Below are 19,761 nucleotides of genomic sequence, written 5' to 3'. Positions count from 1 at the left end.
ACTAACTTGCTCCACTGTGCCTGTACCTATCCCCAGGTGCAGCAGTCTGCAGGCATCAAGAATTCTTTTCCCCCATTCTCCTAAGCTGAGAAATCAGAGCTTGCCCACCATTGCCTGCACTGCTTGTCTCCTGTCTGTGGCTCTCAAGTCCTTAGACTTGCTCTCTTGGAGTGGCCATTACCTTTAAACCACTTCCAGCACTGATATTCTTAATGGGAAGACATTTGTTTTGCATGGAAAAAATGATAGGCCAATACCATAGTTGTGTATGCGTGCTCTGCATTTCCTGCCTCACCCAGCGTAAAGAGGAATTGGTGATCCTGTTCTGATCTCTTGTGGCCTTTCAGAGAATGGGGCAGTTGGAGAAAAAATCTGTAAAAATGAAGTCTCTTGGATCTCAAGCCCCTCCCTTCACGTTTGTTTGCTGAGCATGTCATCCTGTTCGTTGGCTGACCGGGAGACAGGGGTGACAGTAGGCAGGGAAGCTGACCTGTTGTCCTGTGCTGCAACAGGCAGCTCCCCTACCAAAGGCTGGGAGCGTGCTTGTCACTGTGCCCTGGTTACCTGCTCCCCTGCACTTATCCAGAGCCTGTTGCTGGATAGTCTCGGGGCAGCTCCCAGATGTTGCTCACCACCACCTGCCGAAAAGCAGGAGATTGTTGGCAGAGATAGGGGAACAGCAGCTCTGCTGCCACTGGTGTTGTGGCTGCCGCCTTATTGCTGGAAACGGGGAGGTGTGAATGGCACTGCCGAGTTTCCACCCATCGTGGTGTTCAGATGATAACACTTAGATTAAAACCTGTTAGAAATATAATAGTAAATTGTATAATAGTAAAACTAATATAGACATTTGACAATTAAGTAATCAATTTCTCTGTGCTGTGGAATAGTGTGCAACATGTTGATTCTTGTATGTCATTGCCTGAATTTGCCGTATAGTGAGTTCAATTTAAAAGTAATGGAAGGCCAAACATGATGGAGACACAGGTATTCCCATATTCCCGAATATTCCCATGTTCACTGTGAAGCTCAACATCACAGGTGAGACAATAAGAAAAGACAAGTACCTTTGAAAAAAAATCTCTTATGATGTGATCCTGGCAGAAAGGAATTTTTAAAAGTCTGGAAAAAATATTCTTTAGCCTCTGCCAATTAAAAAAAAAAAATTAGAAGGATCTTTAAATATGAAGGATCAAAAATTAGAAGGATCAAAAATTAGAAGGATCAAAAATTAGAAGGATCTTTAAAATTAGACTTGGGGCAGGAAAAAAAAATCAGTTTGTAGTTTGTCAACGCACTGGCAGTCAGCTGCATATACAGCTCAGCACTCCATTCAAACAGCAAGTTTCTGAAATCCACTGACATAGTCTGCCTTTGCTGGAGGTCCAGAAAGTAAAGCATTAAGGTACATGGCAAGGTACGCACGAGTAGCAGACTGATCTCCTCTTTGAACTGTGTGAGAGGAACGACAAGGGACATTTATCATGGCTCCTGCACATTTGTTCTGATGGTCCCAGCCACTATGTTTACTTGCATATTGACTTTACCAGAGGTAGAGAAGGGGAAAAGCCATAATGCCTAAGGCTCCAAAACCTGTGTGTGGATATCTGTAATAGTTGACAAAGACGTTTGGAAGCAGACCTCTGAAAACTCCTTTTGTTTGACTTTCTGCTCCAATTTAACAACATCAAGGTTGCTTTTTTTATACTCTTACCTCTAGGACAGGGTGAGGGGCACAGAAAGCAACATTTTCTTAAATTAATCAACCTATATAATAATGGTCTCTGTGCATCAGTGTGCATGTGCATATGCATGTTTGTGTGCATACCTCCCACCTCCCAGCCCACTCCATCTCCTCCCATGCATGAATTCGTGGAAGGAAGGTGGTTTGAATGATCACCACAGCTGGATGAATTGAGATCAGTTACTTGTGCTCAAGTGTCTTTGCTCAGCTGTTTGTTTCGGATAATGTTCTGGATATTGCTCTCTTACTGTTTTCCATCTGAAACCAAGCTGACAACTCTTCATCTACCTGGAGGGCTATTCGGTGCTTTGGGCTCTTTCTGTTATGTCCCCAGTGAGGCATGCAGAACCTCCACTATAAACAGAAGCCTACAACAGCCCTTCCTTTCCCATTAAGCTTAAAGCGAATCCTTGAAGTGTCCCAATAATGGGAAGTACAAATAAGAAGCAATATAGGAGCAAAAAAATCAATTCTATTCACTGACCTAGAAAGCGAATATTTGTTTGTTGTAGCCTTTTTCTTAATTTTAGATCTTCCCCTTTCTTCTGATGGAACTCTTATTGTTGTTGGTCTTGAAACTATCCTTTTCCTCTTTTCTTACTATTTTCTCCCTTGCCTCCTTTGCTCAGATTTTCATTTTCTTTGGAAAGTAATATTCTGTTCATTTTTTTCACTTGCACTCCAGGTTTCTAGTTTTCCTTTTCAATCTTCTTGTAGTACATTCTCTACCGGCTCCCTCCTGCCCTTCCCACCTTCACCAAGTCTTGAGTGTCTCTAGCACAGCTCTAGCTCTCACAAAACAACAGCAATCATATCACAGCTTACAACCATTAACCAATTGAGTGTCACACCTCTCTGCAAGGTAGGTAATCATTTATGAACACTGCTAAGCTGCTGCTGTTTGGTGTGACAGACTGTTCAGCTGTTTCTGCTCAAAGAATCACAGACAACAATATTAAGGCTGTGAAAGCTCAGGGTTGGTATAAATAGCTAGAGCATTGTGTGGGATCTATAGACATACACTAACAGACTGCTGAGCTCTGAACTGTCCTCTTACTCCTGTTTTTATGAGCATTAAATGCGTTTGGTAGTTGTATTGACAAATAGGCTGCATCTTAAAAAAAAAATCCACAGAAGTCTGTAGACCACCTATAGCTCTTCATGCAACACTTCGTATAACAGCATGGAATAATTGGTCTGTCTTCTTCATCCTGTGACTGTGATGCTGTAATCATGTAAACTAGACTCTGCTTAGGTAGGCAGAGGCTGATCTGTCTGCTGAAGACAGTTGGTTAATACACGAATGGTGTGATTGTTACACTGGGACTGCCAACCTGAAGTGTTGCATGGCATTTTTCCCAAAGGTAGAAGGTTTTTAACCTAAATTAATTAAGATGCAGAACCTTATTTAAGAAACAGGTTGCTTCTGAAACAGCTAACTCACTTCAAAGTGCTGAAGCTATATACTTAATGGGGAACAAAGAAGAGAAAACAAGACCAAAACAGACCATGTATGTCTGTGTGTTGTTCTCAGCCCATTCATCTCACACATGGGGGGTGCTCTGGTGGCATTTTAAAAATGGCAGTGGAACATCTGCCACCCAAAAGGAGAATTGGGGTGTGTGGGAGGGGGCATGTGGTTTATTCAAAAGCTACTGTTCTCCTTTTGAAGCAGAAGATGAGTCAGATGTACATTTGTTCTTTTTTCTCTGCCAAGTCCTGGTCATGTTCCCATTGACTCCAATTGATGCAGGATATCCCCTTTGCTCTCTTTTTTCCTTTCTTTCTTTCTTTTTTTTTTTTCTTTTTTTTTTTCCCCTAGGTGGGTGGTTTCACTTCATAAATGCAGCAGGCAAGTTAAGCCTGTTTCATCCTCTCATCATACCAGGTAACAGCTGCTAGCTGCAAGGGGAAGTGGTTGTAATAAGAAAAACAAAAAATCAGTCTCTTGAAAAGTGGAACAGCATTTTTAGGACCTCAACTCTCACAGAGCTCAAGTGTCCTTCTGGAAGAAACACCTCAACCCAAGTTAACTACTGTATTCCTCAGTCAGTTCTAGTTGTCATGTTTGTGATGTATTTTATGCTTTTCATTATGTATGATTTTGAATAGCTCATTCCTGCTTCTAGCATAAAGGGGGTGGGTGGTTCTTCCCATTTAAACAGTATGGTTTAAATGATGCTTCAAAAAAAACCCCTCCACCATTTCTTTAGGAAGACATACAAGCTAGAGGTCTTGTTGATGTAATGCTAGAACACATACAGATTCATCGTTGAACACAGCTTCCAGATGTGCCAGCCACGGGTGCCATCTCTACAAGTTTTTGGGAATCCTGCTAGATGTCATTGGCACCTTTAGGTAAACACACAGGTATTTCTGCAAATCTGGCCTTGTGCTACTTTGGCAAATGCTTTTGAAAGTTGCACCCAACATTAAAAAGAGATTGATGTAGGAGATTAAGATAAATGCACAAAACACTTTCATTGTCTTTATTTTCAATCGATACTGTATGAATACAAAGTTTCTAGAAAGCTACAAAAATTCTACCACTTTATCAAGAAGGCATCAAAATGTGTCACTTTGCAAAGACATGAAAACACCTGCAGTAACCGACACAAAAATAGCATTTTTAGAGTGATGAAATAATTGCACTTAACTGTCATGGATATTAAAGTTATCACACATAATGTACCGCGAAAGCTAGAATACATTTTTTTTTTTTTTTACAAAGCACTTTATAAAAAAATTCTCTGCACACAAAACCTATAATTTTCATATTACTATCATACTAAAGATAAATTCACTTTAAAGCCAACACTTAAAACATTTGAAACAAAAAAAGGTACCAGTACCTACACACAGACAATAACAAATACAAGAATACTGTACTGCCAAGAGGTTTGACTGAAACTCCTTTTGAAAGCTTCGGCAAATATGTTAAGAAAACATTGGAGAACATTCACTTTATTCAAAGAGCCTTCCCTCCCTGTCTAACCTAGAGGTACTTTATCATCAAAAGGCAAGTTCTACATCAAAAGTTACCAGCAGCAGTACAATATTAAAGTAACCACTGACCATATATGAATATGCTTAAGTCACAAACCCATTTTATACACATTACACAAATAAACATAAAGTGAGAATTCCATTAAGTCATTTACAAATGTGAACAAATGCACATGGCAAAAAAACAAAACAAAACAAAACAAAACAAAACCCCAACCTGTTTTACATAAAATGTACTGAAGAATTAAAGGCTATTCAGGTTTTCAATGTTATAAAATTCTTTTGTCTTTTTCAGGCACATATTGTATGTTTTGTCTGCAGTCATGAGCCTGAACCAAAGAGGCCCATAAAACAAAACAAAAATAAAAACACATATTCTGTAAGGAGGTAACAGGGGTCTGTCTCCTTTTTGTCAACTGAGTGCATTTAAGATTTAATTTACACACTAAAACTAATTACATGATCTCAGCAAGAATGACCCGAAAAGTTAAAAGACGAAGCCCTCCAAAATGTTTCTTGTACTTTACATTATCTTTTTTTTTTTTTTTTTTTTTTTTTTTTTTCCTTTTTAAGGGGCTAAGCATCTTGTTATAAGATAGGGAAAAGAGATCATCCTGAGAATGTACAAAACTGGACTCTATAATCACATCTGCTGTTTGACCGGGTATCTGAATCAGTATGGGTCAAGTAAAGAGTAGACAAAACATTTCTCAGTATGAGTGATCCAGGAAAACTGTTAAAGGGAACTGCTTCAGAAGCAAGTATGCCCTAGGAGTTAGAGTGGAAAAATAAATAGATGTGGATGAGAATGTCAAATGTTGTATCCGCCTTGAACTGGCCAGTTACTTACATTCAACAGTAATGTACACCCTTCATTATTTAAAATAGCCTATATTGTGGAGGTCTTAACGGAAGAAGCTACTGCCAAACTTAGTGAGCTGTAGCTGCAGTAGAAAGAGAAAGCGAGAAACAGGCATTATATCTGCAATTCCTTCAAAATAGTGGTGCAGTACCTACATAAAATAATTTTGGAATTCAAGTAAGTACAACTACACTTGTTAGTAGCAATTTTCAAAAGCCCCAAATGGTACCATTATGCTTGTTTTAATGAGACAGAAGTGTACTTTACCACAAATATGCACTAGTACAGCTGAAATGTTTGGTAAAAACTGAAACTATATGCTTTACTTGTGGGGTGAAATTGTCAGTCTCAGTGAATTCAATAGGATTACTTGTCTTACAGAGGTAAGTGAGACTTAGACCTTGAAGGAATAAGAAAAATAATATTTTAGAGACAGGGAAATTGAATTTTCACAATATTTACCACACAGTGTCACAATATTTCTATATATAAAAAGTTAATCTTAGTTTTCATCAAATACTTTAAAAATCAAGTTAAAATTGTATTCACAACTATATAATCCCTCTGACAGCTTTTGGTTTTGCTGATATTTGTTCTAACGTTTTTTTTTGTTTTTGTTTTTTTTTTTTTTTTTTTTTTTTCTTAAAATCTTGCTCCTCTTCCCATTGATTTTAGTTGTAGTGTACACAGTACGGCCCCCGTTCACAGAAGGTATCAAATACAGTCATATGTTTAAGAGGAGCTACATTTTTCTTAGCATGACATCATGTGGGACAAAAACAAAACAAAACAACCCTGTGTTTTGAACAGTGTTGGCCAGAGTTATCTAACAGCACCTTCAGCCACAATGCTCACACTTAATTCAGTTTTTAAAAACACACAATTGCTTTTACCCTAGCTGTTGTCCTCCGTTTTCATCTCGTTTTATGCATCTGACCTTCAGTATGCACAATTTTGTAAACAAAATCTTCTGTCTTAAAAAATCTTCACAGATAAAGAAATATTATTAGAGGAGAACAATAAAGTCTCATTTGTCCACTGTCTGAAATTCTGCAGTGCATGGATCTCATTATGCAGATAGACACACGACTGGTTGAAGACAATATAAATGTGAATCATTTTCATTTTTATATCATAGGCAAATCAGTTGCTGGTTTGCAATGCTGTCAGAAATGGCAAACAGTACGTTATTCTCCAGCAGGTTGATCATTAGCAAAATTACATTGCTATAAATGGTGCTCTTTTGTGAATGGAGGCCTGTAGTTTCAACTTATTCCAATAAACCAAAGGCATTATGGTGATAACTAAATATTTTTGGTCTCTCTACAAATTGTCATTATTATGGCAGCACTTTTCTAAGCTGGAATTTCAAACCAAAGGCACTTTCATGCTAGAGTGCAGAAGAGTCAATTAATTATTTGGTCATGAAATTTAAAAAGGCAGCATTATTAATACAATTCACTTTTCACGGTGAACTATGAATCTGTAACCTTTCCTTTTGGTATAGACACTTAACTGCGTAGCAATGGGATTGACTTGTACTGAAGGTTCATTTAGACCAAGCTAGTCAAAGAGCTTTTCTGTGGGAAAAAATATAGACATTTTTAAAAATGGAACCAATTGATAAAACTATATATAAAGTTTGTGTTAAGAGGCTAAAGGTACTTCTAATATAATGCTAAGGCACTGCATATTGTAATGCTTTGGCAGCTCTCAATTAAAAGGTTCCTACAAAAAGTAACAGTAACAGGATAAGTACTTCCAGCTTACAAAAGAGCTCACAGTTTACAGGCAGCCTGTTGGACTACACACCCCACACTGAACAGTTGAAGGATTAAGGCTTTTAAGAATTAACATATACAGGGTATGGATCATTTACAGAAGTGTAAAGAAAAGACAATGGAAATAGTTTCCCTAATATTACATAAGTGAACACCAATAAACATTGTGATTTTTATACCCTATAGTTATGACATATGTAGTGTGCCAGATTCTGTTAAAAAAAACCTGTACCTGGTTTTGCAAATTGACTTATATACTTTATACGCCTCAAAGAGTTTGCTTGTTATTAAAAAAAATCACCAAAACCACAATTCAAACCCTAAATAACAGACAAACTTTAGAACAAAATAAAACAAAAAAAGTAGTTTTTGACTTGTAACACCAAGTGCTTAGAATAAAGGGCTACCGTTAGGCTGTTACAATGCAGTGCTTTTCCCGATGTGATTGTTAGTGTAAAAATGAGTGTTAAAAGAGATCTTACCATGGACATATTTATCTGTTCAGTTCACAGAATATAAACTGAAAGATCATCAGCCCTAATATCCACAAGCAGATAACAGCTAGACATCACAGCAATCATCCACCTAGTAGCATTAGATCAGCAGCCAGCTAAGCAGTCTCCCTTCCCCTCATAGATGTTTGTGTCTTCCTCTAATGTGAGTCCTCAGCAGTGTTAAATGTGAATATGGTCTGCCGCAGGTGTACAGCAACCTGCTACCATGTCTAGGCTATATTCTAGTCTAGATAATTCAATCATGGGCAATTCTAACAGAGGATACTATACAAATATAAAATAACCAGAAATTAAAAGTGTTTTTTTGAAGACTAGAGCACTGTTGCCTGGAAATAAATTCTAGAGTTAAATTGTGCATGGGCACATATCATTAAATGTCAGTGCGGAGGGAGCTGTTAAATGTTAACTTCTTTGATTCAGAGCTGCAAAGGACCTTCCCAAGAACACCCTTTGCCGATACTTCATGACTGATCTTTAAGGTGGCTTGTGCTTGGCCAGGTGATCCTGAGCCTTTCTGACAAATGTTTTTCATGAGAACCCACTGTTGAACCAGCACCTGCTGAAACAACTGCTGCTTGGGCAACTGTAGGATAGTGCTGGGTGTGCAGCAGAAGAAAAGAAACTGAACAACACTCTGGCTTAGCCAGGAAGAATGAGAATACTTATCTCACATGTGCGTACCTTGGATAATCACTCACACCCACATCTGTGTTTTGAATCTTTACAGTATTAAAATATCTCCAGCTGCACTTCACTTCCTGGAGTCTTCCCTGATATATCAGAAGGATGAGTACTACCACATCCAGATGCAAAAGGACATCGGTCCCCATGTGGTATGTACATGTTTGTTTCATATAAGGTCTTTGCCAGTAGGAACTGGAGAGAGAACTGGGGAGAGGTGTAAGAGCACCATGATAAAGAGGAAAAGGAGAAAAAAAAATCTCCACTTTCCAATCTTCTTTGCCTGCTGTTGGTTGTGACTTTCTAGTGTCTCATAGATATTAAAGCTGTTGATCCTTTCAGAGGTGTATGCATTCTTCTCTCAAACACTTTAGTGTTCTGCTTTCAGTTTATGAATTACTCAATGTTGTTGCAATGCCTGTTGTTTCCATTCATCTTTTTTCAGAATTGCGAGTTTTTCAATCAACTTATTAGAAAACATAGCTGTCCGTATAAAATATAACTGCACACGCAAGACTACGTATAATGCAAGTCTAAATCTTCAGTATTTACCTACTTATTGCAAAATGAGCCATCTTTTTCATTAAATAATCAAAATTTCATATTAGTACAATACAACTTTATACTCTTTTAAAATACACTAGATAGGTTAGGGGTAAGGGATGATGTTTTCTTTCTCTGCAATACCTGTTTCAAAGTTTAATGGATTAGAAGATTAGTTTTAGCATTGAGAAAAAAATACAAAATTTGCCTAATTTTAGGACCTGTCTGTTTCTTATCAGGCATTTCTTAAGGCTATATATTTTCATTTGGTTTCAAACAGAAAAATGTTTCATTTTAAAATATAATTTAGTGAATTACATTTGTCCATATTGTCCACCCTAATTAGTTACAAAGATAATTCTATAAAGATTATTAACTGTGTACTCATTTACAGTTATAGCTAAAGATTCATTTCAATTTCACTTGAATTGTAAAACAAGTATTTTGTGTTGGGAAAAAAAATCTTATAAATGCTGTCAGTTTTTCCCCATGGCAAATGCTCTGTCATACATTTTTCTATCAGAATTAAAAACAGGCCTCCACAGACAGAGGCATTAGGTTCTTAAATACAGTCTTCCCAAAGAACTGTGGTTTAGAAATTTGAAGAACAATTAAGTTTTAGAAACAATTTTTTACAACTGTACCAGAATTTCACAGCTACAATTATATATGAACACATTAAAAATGACTTCACTAAAACAGGATTTAGAAAAATGTGGGTGAAAGTTGGGCCAGAGGCGCTGCCACTTAAGTGTTGAGGTTTACAGTCTGTGTTTTGATAAAGAAGTGAAATGAAGTGTATATATAAATAACTGCTCAGTCCTTTACAAGCCTGTAGATATGATGCTGTGCTCCATGTTCACTGTTTGACACTTCAAATACACAAGCCATGCAGAGTAGGGTTTCTTGTGTATCCCTGTTCGTTACAACCTATTTGAGGGGAAGGAAAAGGTAGACAATATATTAAAAACTTGAAAACACCAGAGCCAAAAAAAGAAATGACTGGTTTAATTTAGACAATGTTTAGATGTTGCTGTTTGAAATGTCTCTTTTTCTCTCTCCCTTCCTCCCTCCCTCCCTCTCTCTATCTCTCTGGCAATTTAAATTGACCTCCATAACTGTGCTCACACAGTGTGCGCCGGGGCAGAGCTGTGGGGCAGTTGCTGCTAAAATAGGGACATTGAGATTCATCCCACCCACGGTGCCACCCATGAGCCATCAGCTCAGCATTCCTCAGCCTACACTAACGTCAGTAAAGGGAAGTCTTTACTTTGTCCCCCTGTGTTTGTCTGCCAAAAGGCAGCTGAGCGGAGTGCACCCCTCACTCATCATCCCCACACTGCATGGCTGAGCGCACTGCTCTACCTCTTTGTCATGCCATCAACCTTCAGTCCTGCCCGATTCCTATGGTGGCAGCAGCATCACATAGCTCTAAGTGCTTGGCCAGCTGCCACTGCAATGCCACAGTGCAATAAGCAGGTAGCTGGATGACAGTGGCTTCAAGGCTATTATGCAGACCATTCCTCAAGCTTTAGGTCACCTGATGGGTGTATCCTCATCATTACTTCATGCTTTCCTGGTCCAAGAACTAATTAATTAACACACTGACATTTGCAGTATTGTAACTGGCATGTCAGTAAGAACACATTAGATGAATGGGATGGTTGAAAGTTACTGCCTTAGGCTCTTTACAAACACCAAATGCAGACTTGCATTAAAAATAAGAGAAGTAAGCTGAATATCTGGGAAGTAACAGAGACGTTTGTTCATGTTCTCAGCCAGCTTTTTCTTCTCATCCTTGGCTTCTATAGTGCACGATTCCAAGACTGAAGTCAATGGGATTATTTGTTTAGTAAGCAACATGACTAAAGGATTTGGAAAATGGTTCTAAATAAGCAACCCATATAAAACTGAGAGTATTTTAGACATGAAAAATAAAGAGTGAGTCCATACCAATAAAATTGTAAAGTTTTCCAACACACTGTTCATCATGTATTTCTCTGGTAAATGCTTCAGCTTGTGTATGAAGTTGATCATATATTCACACATTGGAGAGCGATTTATTCTGTACACAAATCTGCCATTCTCAAACCTTGCATATTCAGTCTAAAAAAAAAAAAAAAAGAATATTTAGAATAAGATACTTTAAAAAGTTTAAAAGCATTAATGCTGTATCTATTTTTTTCTTTGTGTAGACAGAAGAAAGAGAAAGTGGGTCTCAGCCACACAAACACCCATACTCCTACCTGCTAACTCCCTGCCTGAGCTATACGGTGCCTTGCTAAAAATTCAAGGGCCATTCATTGTTAAAAGTCTTACCACAACTTGTTCTCTAACCTGTGAATTAAAAATCGAAAAGATGAAGATTACACAAAGTAATCTTTACACAAAGTAAAGTCCAAATCCATTAAAAAAGAATTAAGCAGAAAACTTGCAATAAACTTGATAAGATTTTACAGTACTTTTGGGACAATCAGCTGCAAAGGGAAGAACAGAAATAAGTTTATATATTTATGTATAAATATATACATATGAACATAGCTAAATATTATTGCATGATTTAATATGCAACTTATGAATTACATGAAGACGCAAGGCTACAGGCAGAAGAAAACTGACTGATTTATATTGCAGAGGTTCACAAGGAGGAGGAGGGTGCCTGTGATTCTTGGACTCCAGCTGTCTAGATACCAGCTACTCAGATGATCTCCTCAGTGGCTTTGGGGATTTCTTAGCTTTTGCTAAGCTTGGTGTAATAGAAATGATGGAAAACTTTTTATGGGCACTCTGCACTGGAACCATATATAGTATAAGGAGGATATGAACAGTGACCAAGATATCTACTAAATGCTCAACTTGTAGTGATAAGCTAAACTGTGCATACAAAAACTATTTTGCATGTAACAGATGTGGGTGTGGGGCTTAGTATGCAGAAGACAAGTTAAATAGCTACAGTATTGTTGTACAGTAAACCAAGTATCTACCTGACCAGTCCATGTTTTTTCTGCTTAGAAAATAAAAGGTAAATAATAAAGGGCCTTGCATGTTAAAAAACATAGCATACCATCCATGTCTTTGAAATGTAAAAAAAAACTAGATGACAAAAAGTAGCTTGTCACTGTAGCATGGTTCCAAACAGGCTACCATGCATTTGGCCAAGCATTTGGAAAGGGGAGTAAAAGCAGTTTTGCTTCAGCACTTTTCTGCCGCGATGGAGGAGACCACACTGATGTCAGCTGCAGGTTCCCCACTGAAAGATGCCACAGGCAGGATGGAGGAAGGGCTCTGAAGCAGTGGGTAACCAGGATTTTATTTACTGTAGCATCACCAGCCACACAATGATATAAAAAAAGCTCAAACACTTCTGGGAAGGAAAATACTCTTTCAGGAAGGATTAGAGGAGGTAAGGAAAAGACAGGTAAGAGTAAAGTAAAGACAGGAGAGAGGACAGCTTAAGTAAAATCAGAAGGAACTGGAGAATCAGCCCAGCCCAGCCCAACACCCACCTCTACTTTTTCTACTACTTGCTTTCCAAAAGAGCAGACTTTGGTGGAACATGTGATTGTCATGTTTTCTGAGCTCTCGTACTGACTGGTCACTCCATAAAATGCTCCTGTATCATCTTGAATGTTGCAGTTTAAGTCAGCCTGTTGGGAAAAGCAACAGATGTTGAAGATTTCATTTTTCGTTTGACAATGTCATAGTATAACCTGCAATTACCTCACCATTCTTGACTTTAGAAATCAGGGAGTGAGAAGGATTTGATAGTGACAACAGTGGAAGTGGAAAGTACTTGCATAATTGTTGACGTAAAAACCTTAGGAAAGGCACAATTTCTTCAAACTTCAAACACAAAAGAGAACCCAATATTTCTCTCAGCTACAAGTGGCCTTGTTGTCTGGCAGAAAGATGAAGTCCTTTTTCCTTTCTTAAAAGAATGAAATCATCACTACAAAGGAAGATGGCTGTGCAACACAGGAATTGAGCTCTAACAAACTCTGTCAGGCCATATGGCCCTGATTCAGCAAACCATTTAACTTCACTGAGCTATATGACACAGTTCACAGGCTTCACATTATCTGTGTGCTTACTGAGCCGTGCCTACTGGACCAATAAAATATTACTGAAGTATTTGATTTATTTCAGTATTTCTCCACAGTCTGAATAATGACCAAGCTGACTTTGATATCTAGCAGAGACTGAGAGTTGCAGGATCAAGTGAGAAACAGCACTACCTTTAATTATTTATATCCAAAATCCAAGTCTTGTGCGCAGCATGATTTATTTGGTTACGAAGCAACAGCACAGGTCACATGCTGAATCCTGCCTCCCCAGGCCTGCAGTAGCACTAAAGCCTTTCTGCCACTGTGCTCTTTGTCATCATGAAACCATTTTCACAAGCCCTCAACTTAAAAGAGAACTAATATGGATATAGGCACAGGCTAGAGATATCCACAGCTGGATTTGTTGATTCAGGCATTAGCTCTGCTGACATCTTTGGTGCCCAAGGAGAGAGTGGGCAGGGATTTTTTCTTTTTATGTGGAAATAGCCGATCAGCTACTGCAGCGTAACATCTAGGAATCATTTGAGTTTTTAACCTACTCTGAGATGAGCATTTTAACAGGGAAATACACTTTCACAGCTGTTTCACTTGTAGTTCTAGCTTAACTAGTTTTTATTGCTTTTTATTGCTAACACAGAAATGTAACATGAAGTGTTGACAAATGCCTTCTTGTCTACCTGGAGACTTTTAAAAAATGCATTTTACAGGTATGTTTATTTACAAGTTATTGTGGAACAATTGTAATCCTGCCTTCACTGTAGTTCAGGTCAGTTGTAACTGCTATTTAATGTTTAACTGGGCAACAAGTCATTAATTCTACTTAGTGTCTACAATCTGTATTTGTGGTACAACCTTCTGAGGCTGATAATAGCAATACTGAGCTAGTTTGTGGTATGGAGAAGTCATAGGTCTAATATTACTTCAGGCTGGCTTTGGTAAATTAATCAGTGGAAAAATCTCAAGAGGTTTATACACACAGTAACACAAAAAGCCTTATAGTCATGTATTTTGCATAACAGAAGGAAATCCTATTGCTATTACACCTTGCTTTTTGCACATGTTTTGCATGAGGTCAGCAGTTAATGTTTAATGTACAGCTAAAGCAGTGTGTTCACAGTGATCTGTAAGAAATTGTTCTGAGCTAATATTAAATAAGTAATTTGCCATCACAGCTGGTTTGCAATTACATCTAAATAGGAAAAACTGTAGCAGCCATCAGCCATGTCACAGCTGCTCCACTGGAATTTCTAAAGAATAGTTATTTCTGATAAAACAATTGTACTGTTTTGAATGATAACACACTTTTTTTCTTTCAGATACAGAGAAGATATTTAAGAAATTGTAAGCAAAATGCTCCTCGTGATTTCATGTTGTTGAAAAGGGTCAACTGCATAGACCTTGTATCTCGAGCTGCAATAACAACTGCTGGGAATGGGTATAGATATTAAAAAATAACTTCTTTTTTTTTTTTTTTCTTTTTTTTTTTTTTTTTCTCCTTTTGAAGCCCACTGAAAAAATATACTTGTCATTTAACCCAGAAAAGTAACACGTGGCCATCTGGCACCCTGTTGATCACTCCCACAGTGCTTCCATCTTTTGCTGAAACCACCAGGAATCCTGTGTACACAAAAAATATAGGCTGGGGCCCTGATGTTTGAATGAGGAACACTTGAAATTATCATTCAGCTGTCATGATTTACTCTTATGCAATCACAATGTTGTTGCTAAAAAGTACCCATGATTGCAAAACAGAAATGAATTGCCTGTATTTGCTCTTCGATTTTTTTTTTAATTATTATTTTAGAGTAGCATACAATAGAGGTGTTTCAAGGAAAGGAAGAGTTGTCCTTTTAAACAAGAGGTTTCATGTTCAACTAACTACAACATGCTGAGTGTTGAACCTCTAAGACTCCTCCAAAAAGTGTAACACCAATATAAAAATCCTAAGAGTTTGCAACAGTAAATACTTTTGAATGAAGGCTACAGCAAAGCTTCTTTTAATAACGAAAGAATTTTCTCCAGTCTCACATACTAAAGCATCTTGTCCCTTAACCTGGGTTCGAATCTTTTCACTAGAGGATGAGTACATGAACACTAAGGAAGGAGCATGCATCATTGTGAAGAGGGGAATGTCACCTAAAGGAAGTAGTCTTAATCTAGAATTTGATTTATTTTTTTTTTAAATGCTGACTAAAATTAAGTTACTAAAAGAAGGAAAGACAATCACTTTGGTAAAATACAAAGCTTTGGTTAAATGATAAGAAATGATGGTGAAGGAGTTGTTAAGTATATTGGTATGGCTTACATAGCAAGCGGTTCATTTATTAAATGCACACAATACGCGAAAACGTATCTCTCAACCTGAAGAAAGCAAATCACATTTATATTTGGGGGATTTTTTTCCCCAAAAGGTAATGATGATACCAAAAAAAAAAAAAAAAAGGTTACTGGAAAAATTGTAGATCTGATGTGGCTATGAGAGCTGCAGATGTAATTTTGAGCAGAAGAACAGTGATGTGTTGTTACCTCTGAATTCAGTTTAAGCAGGATCCTTACTACAATATTGACTCTAATTTTTGTGTCCACATTTTAGAAAGGATGTTGGAAAATTGGAAAGGGTTCAGAAAAGAGTTACAAGAATGATTTCAGGTCTGGAAAACATCCTTTGTAGTGAATGACTAATGAAACTCCGTCTACTTAGTTTTTCCAAGGGAAGTTTTTCCACAACTTTGTCATAGTCTACAAGTTGCTACATGGGAAAGAGTCTTCTGATAGATTAAATCTTGCAGGAAAGGACATTAAAAGACAAAAAGCTAACGCTACACAAAAGCTAAATGAGAAACAAGGCAGACGCTGATATCCCTGATGGCAATGCAGTGCTGGGATAATTCTCAATATGGTGAAGTCACCGTTACTTAGAGTCTTTTGTAACCAACCTAAATATGTAAGTAACACGGATGCTCTAGCTCAAGTAGGCTGATTGCCTGGATGCAGAAATTACTTAGCGAGGTTTACTACCTATATTACAGGAGAGGTAAGACCAGATAAATATAATAATTCCAAAATCTACATCTATGACTTTATCATTTTAACCTCAGTTAACCTTCTTAATGATCCCAGTGAAAAATTTGACAAGTCAAGCTTCTGGAGCACTGTGTCTGCAGCCTCTCATGAGACTCAGCTTTGTATCTTTATTTCCTTGGTACGCTCAGTCTGTCTCTATCTAGCTGTTCACCTGCATTTTAGACTTCAACTGCAAGGCTTCCTGGACTGTAAACCATCTTTCCATTCTCTACAGCTTCTGCCACAGCTATGCTATTGATCCGTGGCTCCAGGAATTAGGGTTGGTGAGCACTACTGTAGCGTACACCAATAAATACCCTTTAGAATGGAAGCATGATTACATATAGTGAACAAGAGTCATGTTGAGTAATTTTTCAAAGAGTCATTTTCAATACTCACTAAAAGATTCACATTTGAAGATCAATGTAATTTAGCAGGAAAGTAAAACCCAACAACTTAAAAACAACAAATGTTGTGGGGTTTTGTTGGGGGGTTGATTGTCAAACATAAAACTAATCTTGATTCAGTTTTAAAAGCTGAACTCTGAATGCATTTGGAGGGGAGAGAGAGAGACCCTCAGCTTTCTGGCACCCTTTCTACATGATTGTATAAGAACATGATTAATTCATGAATACAGCATAGCTTGTCAAAGGGTAGCACTGAAAATATTACATATTAAGAGTACCAAGTGTTTCATATGCTGCATGGCAAAGCCTCTGCCAGAGTGCCAGAGCAAGGACCAAAACAGAGCTGGCTGCAACCAAAATAAAGAGGAAAAATATTTAAAAACAAACAACAAAACCCTCCACATTCACTTCCCAAGCGCTCTCAGGCTCTGTGTTAAAGGCAGGGGGAATAGGGTAGAGTGCTTGTGTAATAATAACAGCTTCGGCTAACAAAAAAGCAACTCTAGCAAAAACTGCTGAGAAGAGTCTAAATCTTTTCTGCTGAGTAGAAGGAAAACAGCACCTATTGGAAACAGTAGGATCTGGGGAGGGCCAGAACAATTTATGCTGGCATTCAGTAATTAACATTAAGCACATAAAGCCATTTGTTAACAGCGTACAGGTTTTAATGACTGCTGACTGCAGGGAGGTGTGTTACTCATATGACCGCATCATGCCTCCCCTCATCCTCTCCAAAGAAAGAGTGATCAAAGAGTAGAGATTCCAAATTGTGAAGCAATTTTTTCCAACAGGAGCATCTGGGTCGCTGGCACGTTACACTGCAGCTCAGGAATTGCGTCCAGGTCTGCCACATGGTTGGGTTTGTGATGGACAGGCCAAGCTGCTCCAGCTTCCCTGCTGCTCAGCCCCTTCCACTCATTATCCAGGCTCAAGTACTAATGCCCTCTCATCAATTGGTAAAGGGGTCCTCCATAAGCACCACGTGAACGCCCTGTGCTGAGCGGGTTGCGATGCAGGAAGGAAAATGCTGTCTTCCATATCCAATTGGTTTTGCATACATTTGCATGCTGGCCATAGCCCCATTCACATTACAGCTTGCATTTGTGAGCTGCAGATCATTTGCCAGTCAAAACTGGCAAGTGTGTGTATGCGTGTCTGTGTGTGTGTGTAGGGAAATCCAAGAATCAGGATTGTGCAATAGAACGTGCATGTAAGAACAAAAAGAAAATAAAAAGGCAATAGCCACAGTTGTGTGTGTGGAAATGAAGGGCACAAAGAATCTCTGCACCTTTTAAGACTGCTGGAGGCACATGGAGATAAATTCGGGGGGGGGGGGAGGGAGGAGACCACAGGCGCAAGCCATTTCTGAACACTGATTACATGGGTAAATTGTTTGTTCCAGTGTATCACAAAGAGAAGGAGCATTATTTTTCATGCCACAGCTGTTTTGCATAAGAATAGGAATAAACTTAACCATCCTCCTCATATTACTCACCAACAATTATGGCATATATTTACATCTATAAAACAGTGAAATTTTGGGGGACATAATTTAATGCCCCTTTATTGTGTAGATTCCTTTATTTCCATCCCACATTTGAATTTCAAAAATATTTGGGACTTCAAAGCATCTTTAAAAGCTTGCCTTAATTATAATATGCATTACTTTCTAAAACTCCTAGTTTGCATTGCTGATTCCTGCAAATAGAGGCATTCATTTTAAACATCAATTAATATCATCCATGCATCTTTTCAGATGAGTTTTGGCCTTTATTTTACAGTTGCACTGGGTTCTGACTAAGCGTTCCTCAGTTTGGAGACTAGTTCAAGTTCCTGCAAACACTTAAAAAAAAATAAGCCAGCAGCTCAGATCAGTGGAAAGCCTGAAAGCCCAGTATTAATTAATTTTGCTGCCCCCCCCCCCCCCTTTTTTTTTCCCCCACCGTTTCACTAGTTAGAAAACATCCTTCCTCCTTTTAGATGTATTTGCTGCCCATGTCTATTTCTGTAGCTACAGAAGTCAGAGTTCAGGTGTGGCACAGAGCATGTGTCATTGTCAAGATACACAAAATCCACAGCCACACTATGGAAATCCACAGCCACACCAGCACTAAGGATGCCAACAGGTGTGGAGCCTGCTGCGTGGATACTGAAGCTGACAGAGAAGTCAAACAGAAACAGAATCTTGCCTCAGAACTTGCAAGCAGAGCGCAAAGCAAAACATGAGAGAGCAATAATTAGCTAAAACAGAAGATTAATTTAGTCTAGGCTGCATCAGACAGATACTCACTGCTGAATTAATATTAAAAGTGCTCTTAGTAGCAAAAAGTAGTTGCCAAGCTATGTAGTGACAGACTCGTAAGTTATGAGGAGGGTTAAGTCCTAGAGCAATAATTCCCTTGCTGGAGTTGACGGAGATGTATGCACTAATAACAGCAGAGTCAAATGTCTTTATTGGAGATGTGGAGACGTGTACCACAACCTTCATGCAAGAGAAAACAGAGAGCTGGGGGGCAGAGTGCTGGGCAGTTGGCATCTGGTGCCAGGAAGCCAAGGCCAGCAATAATGTTTTAGAAATATTTTGGGATAAAGCTGGAGGTGTGATCCAGCATTTACTTTTTTACTCTTTCAAGAGTGTAAGTATAATATTTAGTGCTAGATAATTTATGGATAGTAGCAGATAAGCATTAGAAACAGAATAATCATTAGAATATCAGAAATAAAAGAAAATATCAGAAAATCAGAATAAGCATTAGAAACAGATAAGCATTAGAAAAGCACTAGAAAATGGTATGAGTGGAAGGTTAACCATTGAAAGAAACCAACAGAGATGACATATGTTGATTTAGCTTTTAGATAGGCTGATGAGAAAGTCAAAGACCAGAAAACTTTGAGGGCTTTTTACAAGCCACAAAAAACAGTTCAAGCACAAACTAACCAACAGGTATGTTGACCTCACTCAGATTAACATCAGATGGCACAAATCACACATGCTTGTTTTACATAGATTGGGATTATTTTGTGATTATTTTAATTGATATTATTGTGGAGGCCGCACCTCGAGTACTGTGTTCAGTTTTGGGCCCCTCGCTACA

At 38.2% G+C, this 19,761-nt stretch overlaps 1 protein-coding gene across 12 annotated transcripts in view; it reads right to left on the bottom strand.

Annotated features, from left to right (window-relative positions):
* Window positions 1-6,246: 6,246 nt before the first annotated feature.
* TEAD1 (TEA domain transcription factor 1) overlaps window positions 6,247-19,761 on the bottom strand; it is a 161,219-nt gene continuing 147,704 nt past the window's right edge. For all 12 annotated transcript variants that reach the window (XM_035326584.1, XM_035326591.1, XM_035326585.1 and 9 more), the window contains 3 exons: window positions 12,639-12,779; window positions 11,086-11,238; window positions 6,247-10,062 (listed from right to left, as the gene is read on the bottom strand). In XM_035326584.1, coding sequence (XP_035182475.1) covers window positions 9,949-10,062; window positions 11,086-11,238; window positions 12,639-12,779 — 408 coding nt within the window. In that variant the 3' untranslated portion in view covers window positions 6,247-9,948. The remainder of the gene's footprint in view (window positions 10,063-11,085; window positions 11,239-12,638; window positions 12,780-19,761) is intronic.

The sequence above is a fragment of the Oxyura jamaicensis genome, chromosome 5 (assembly GCF_011077185.1).
Source record: "Oxyura jamaicensis isolate SHBP4307 breed ruddy duck chromosome 5, BPBGC_Ojam_1.0, whole genome shotgun sequence".
Classification (NCBI taxonomy): Eukaryota; Metazoa; Chordata; class Aves; order Anseriformes; family Anatidae; genus Oxyura; species Oxyura jamaicensis.
Note: the sequence above shows the minus strand (reverse complement) of the source record. Positions and strands in the feature narration are given on the sequence as shown.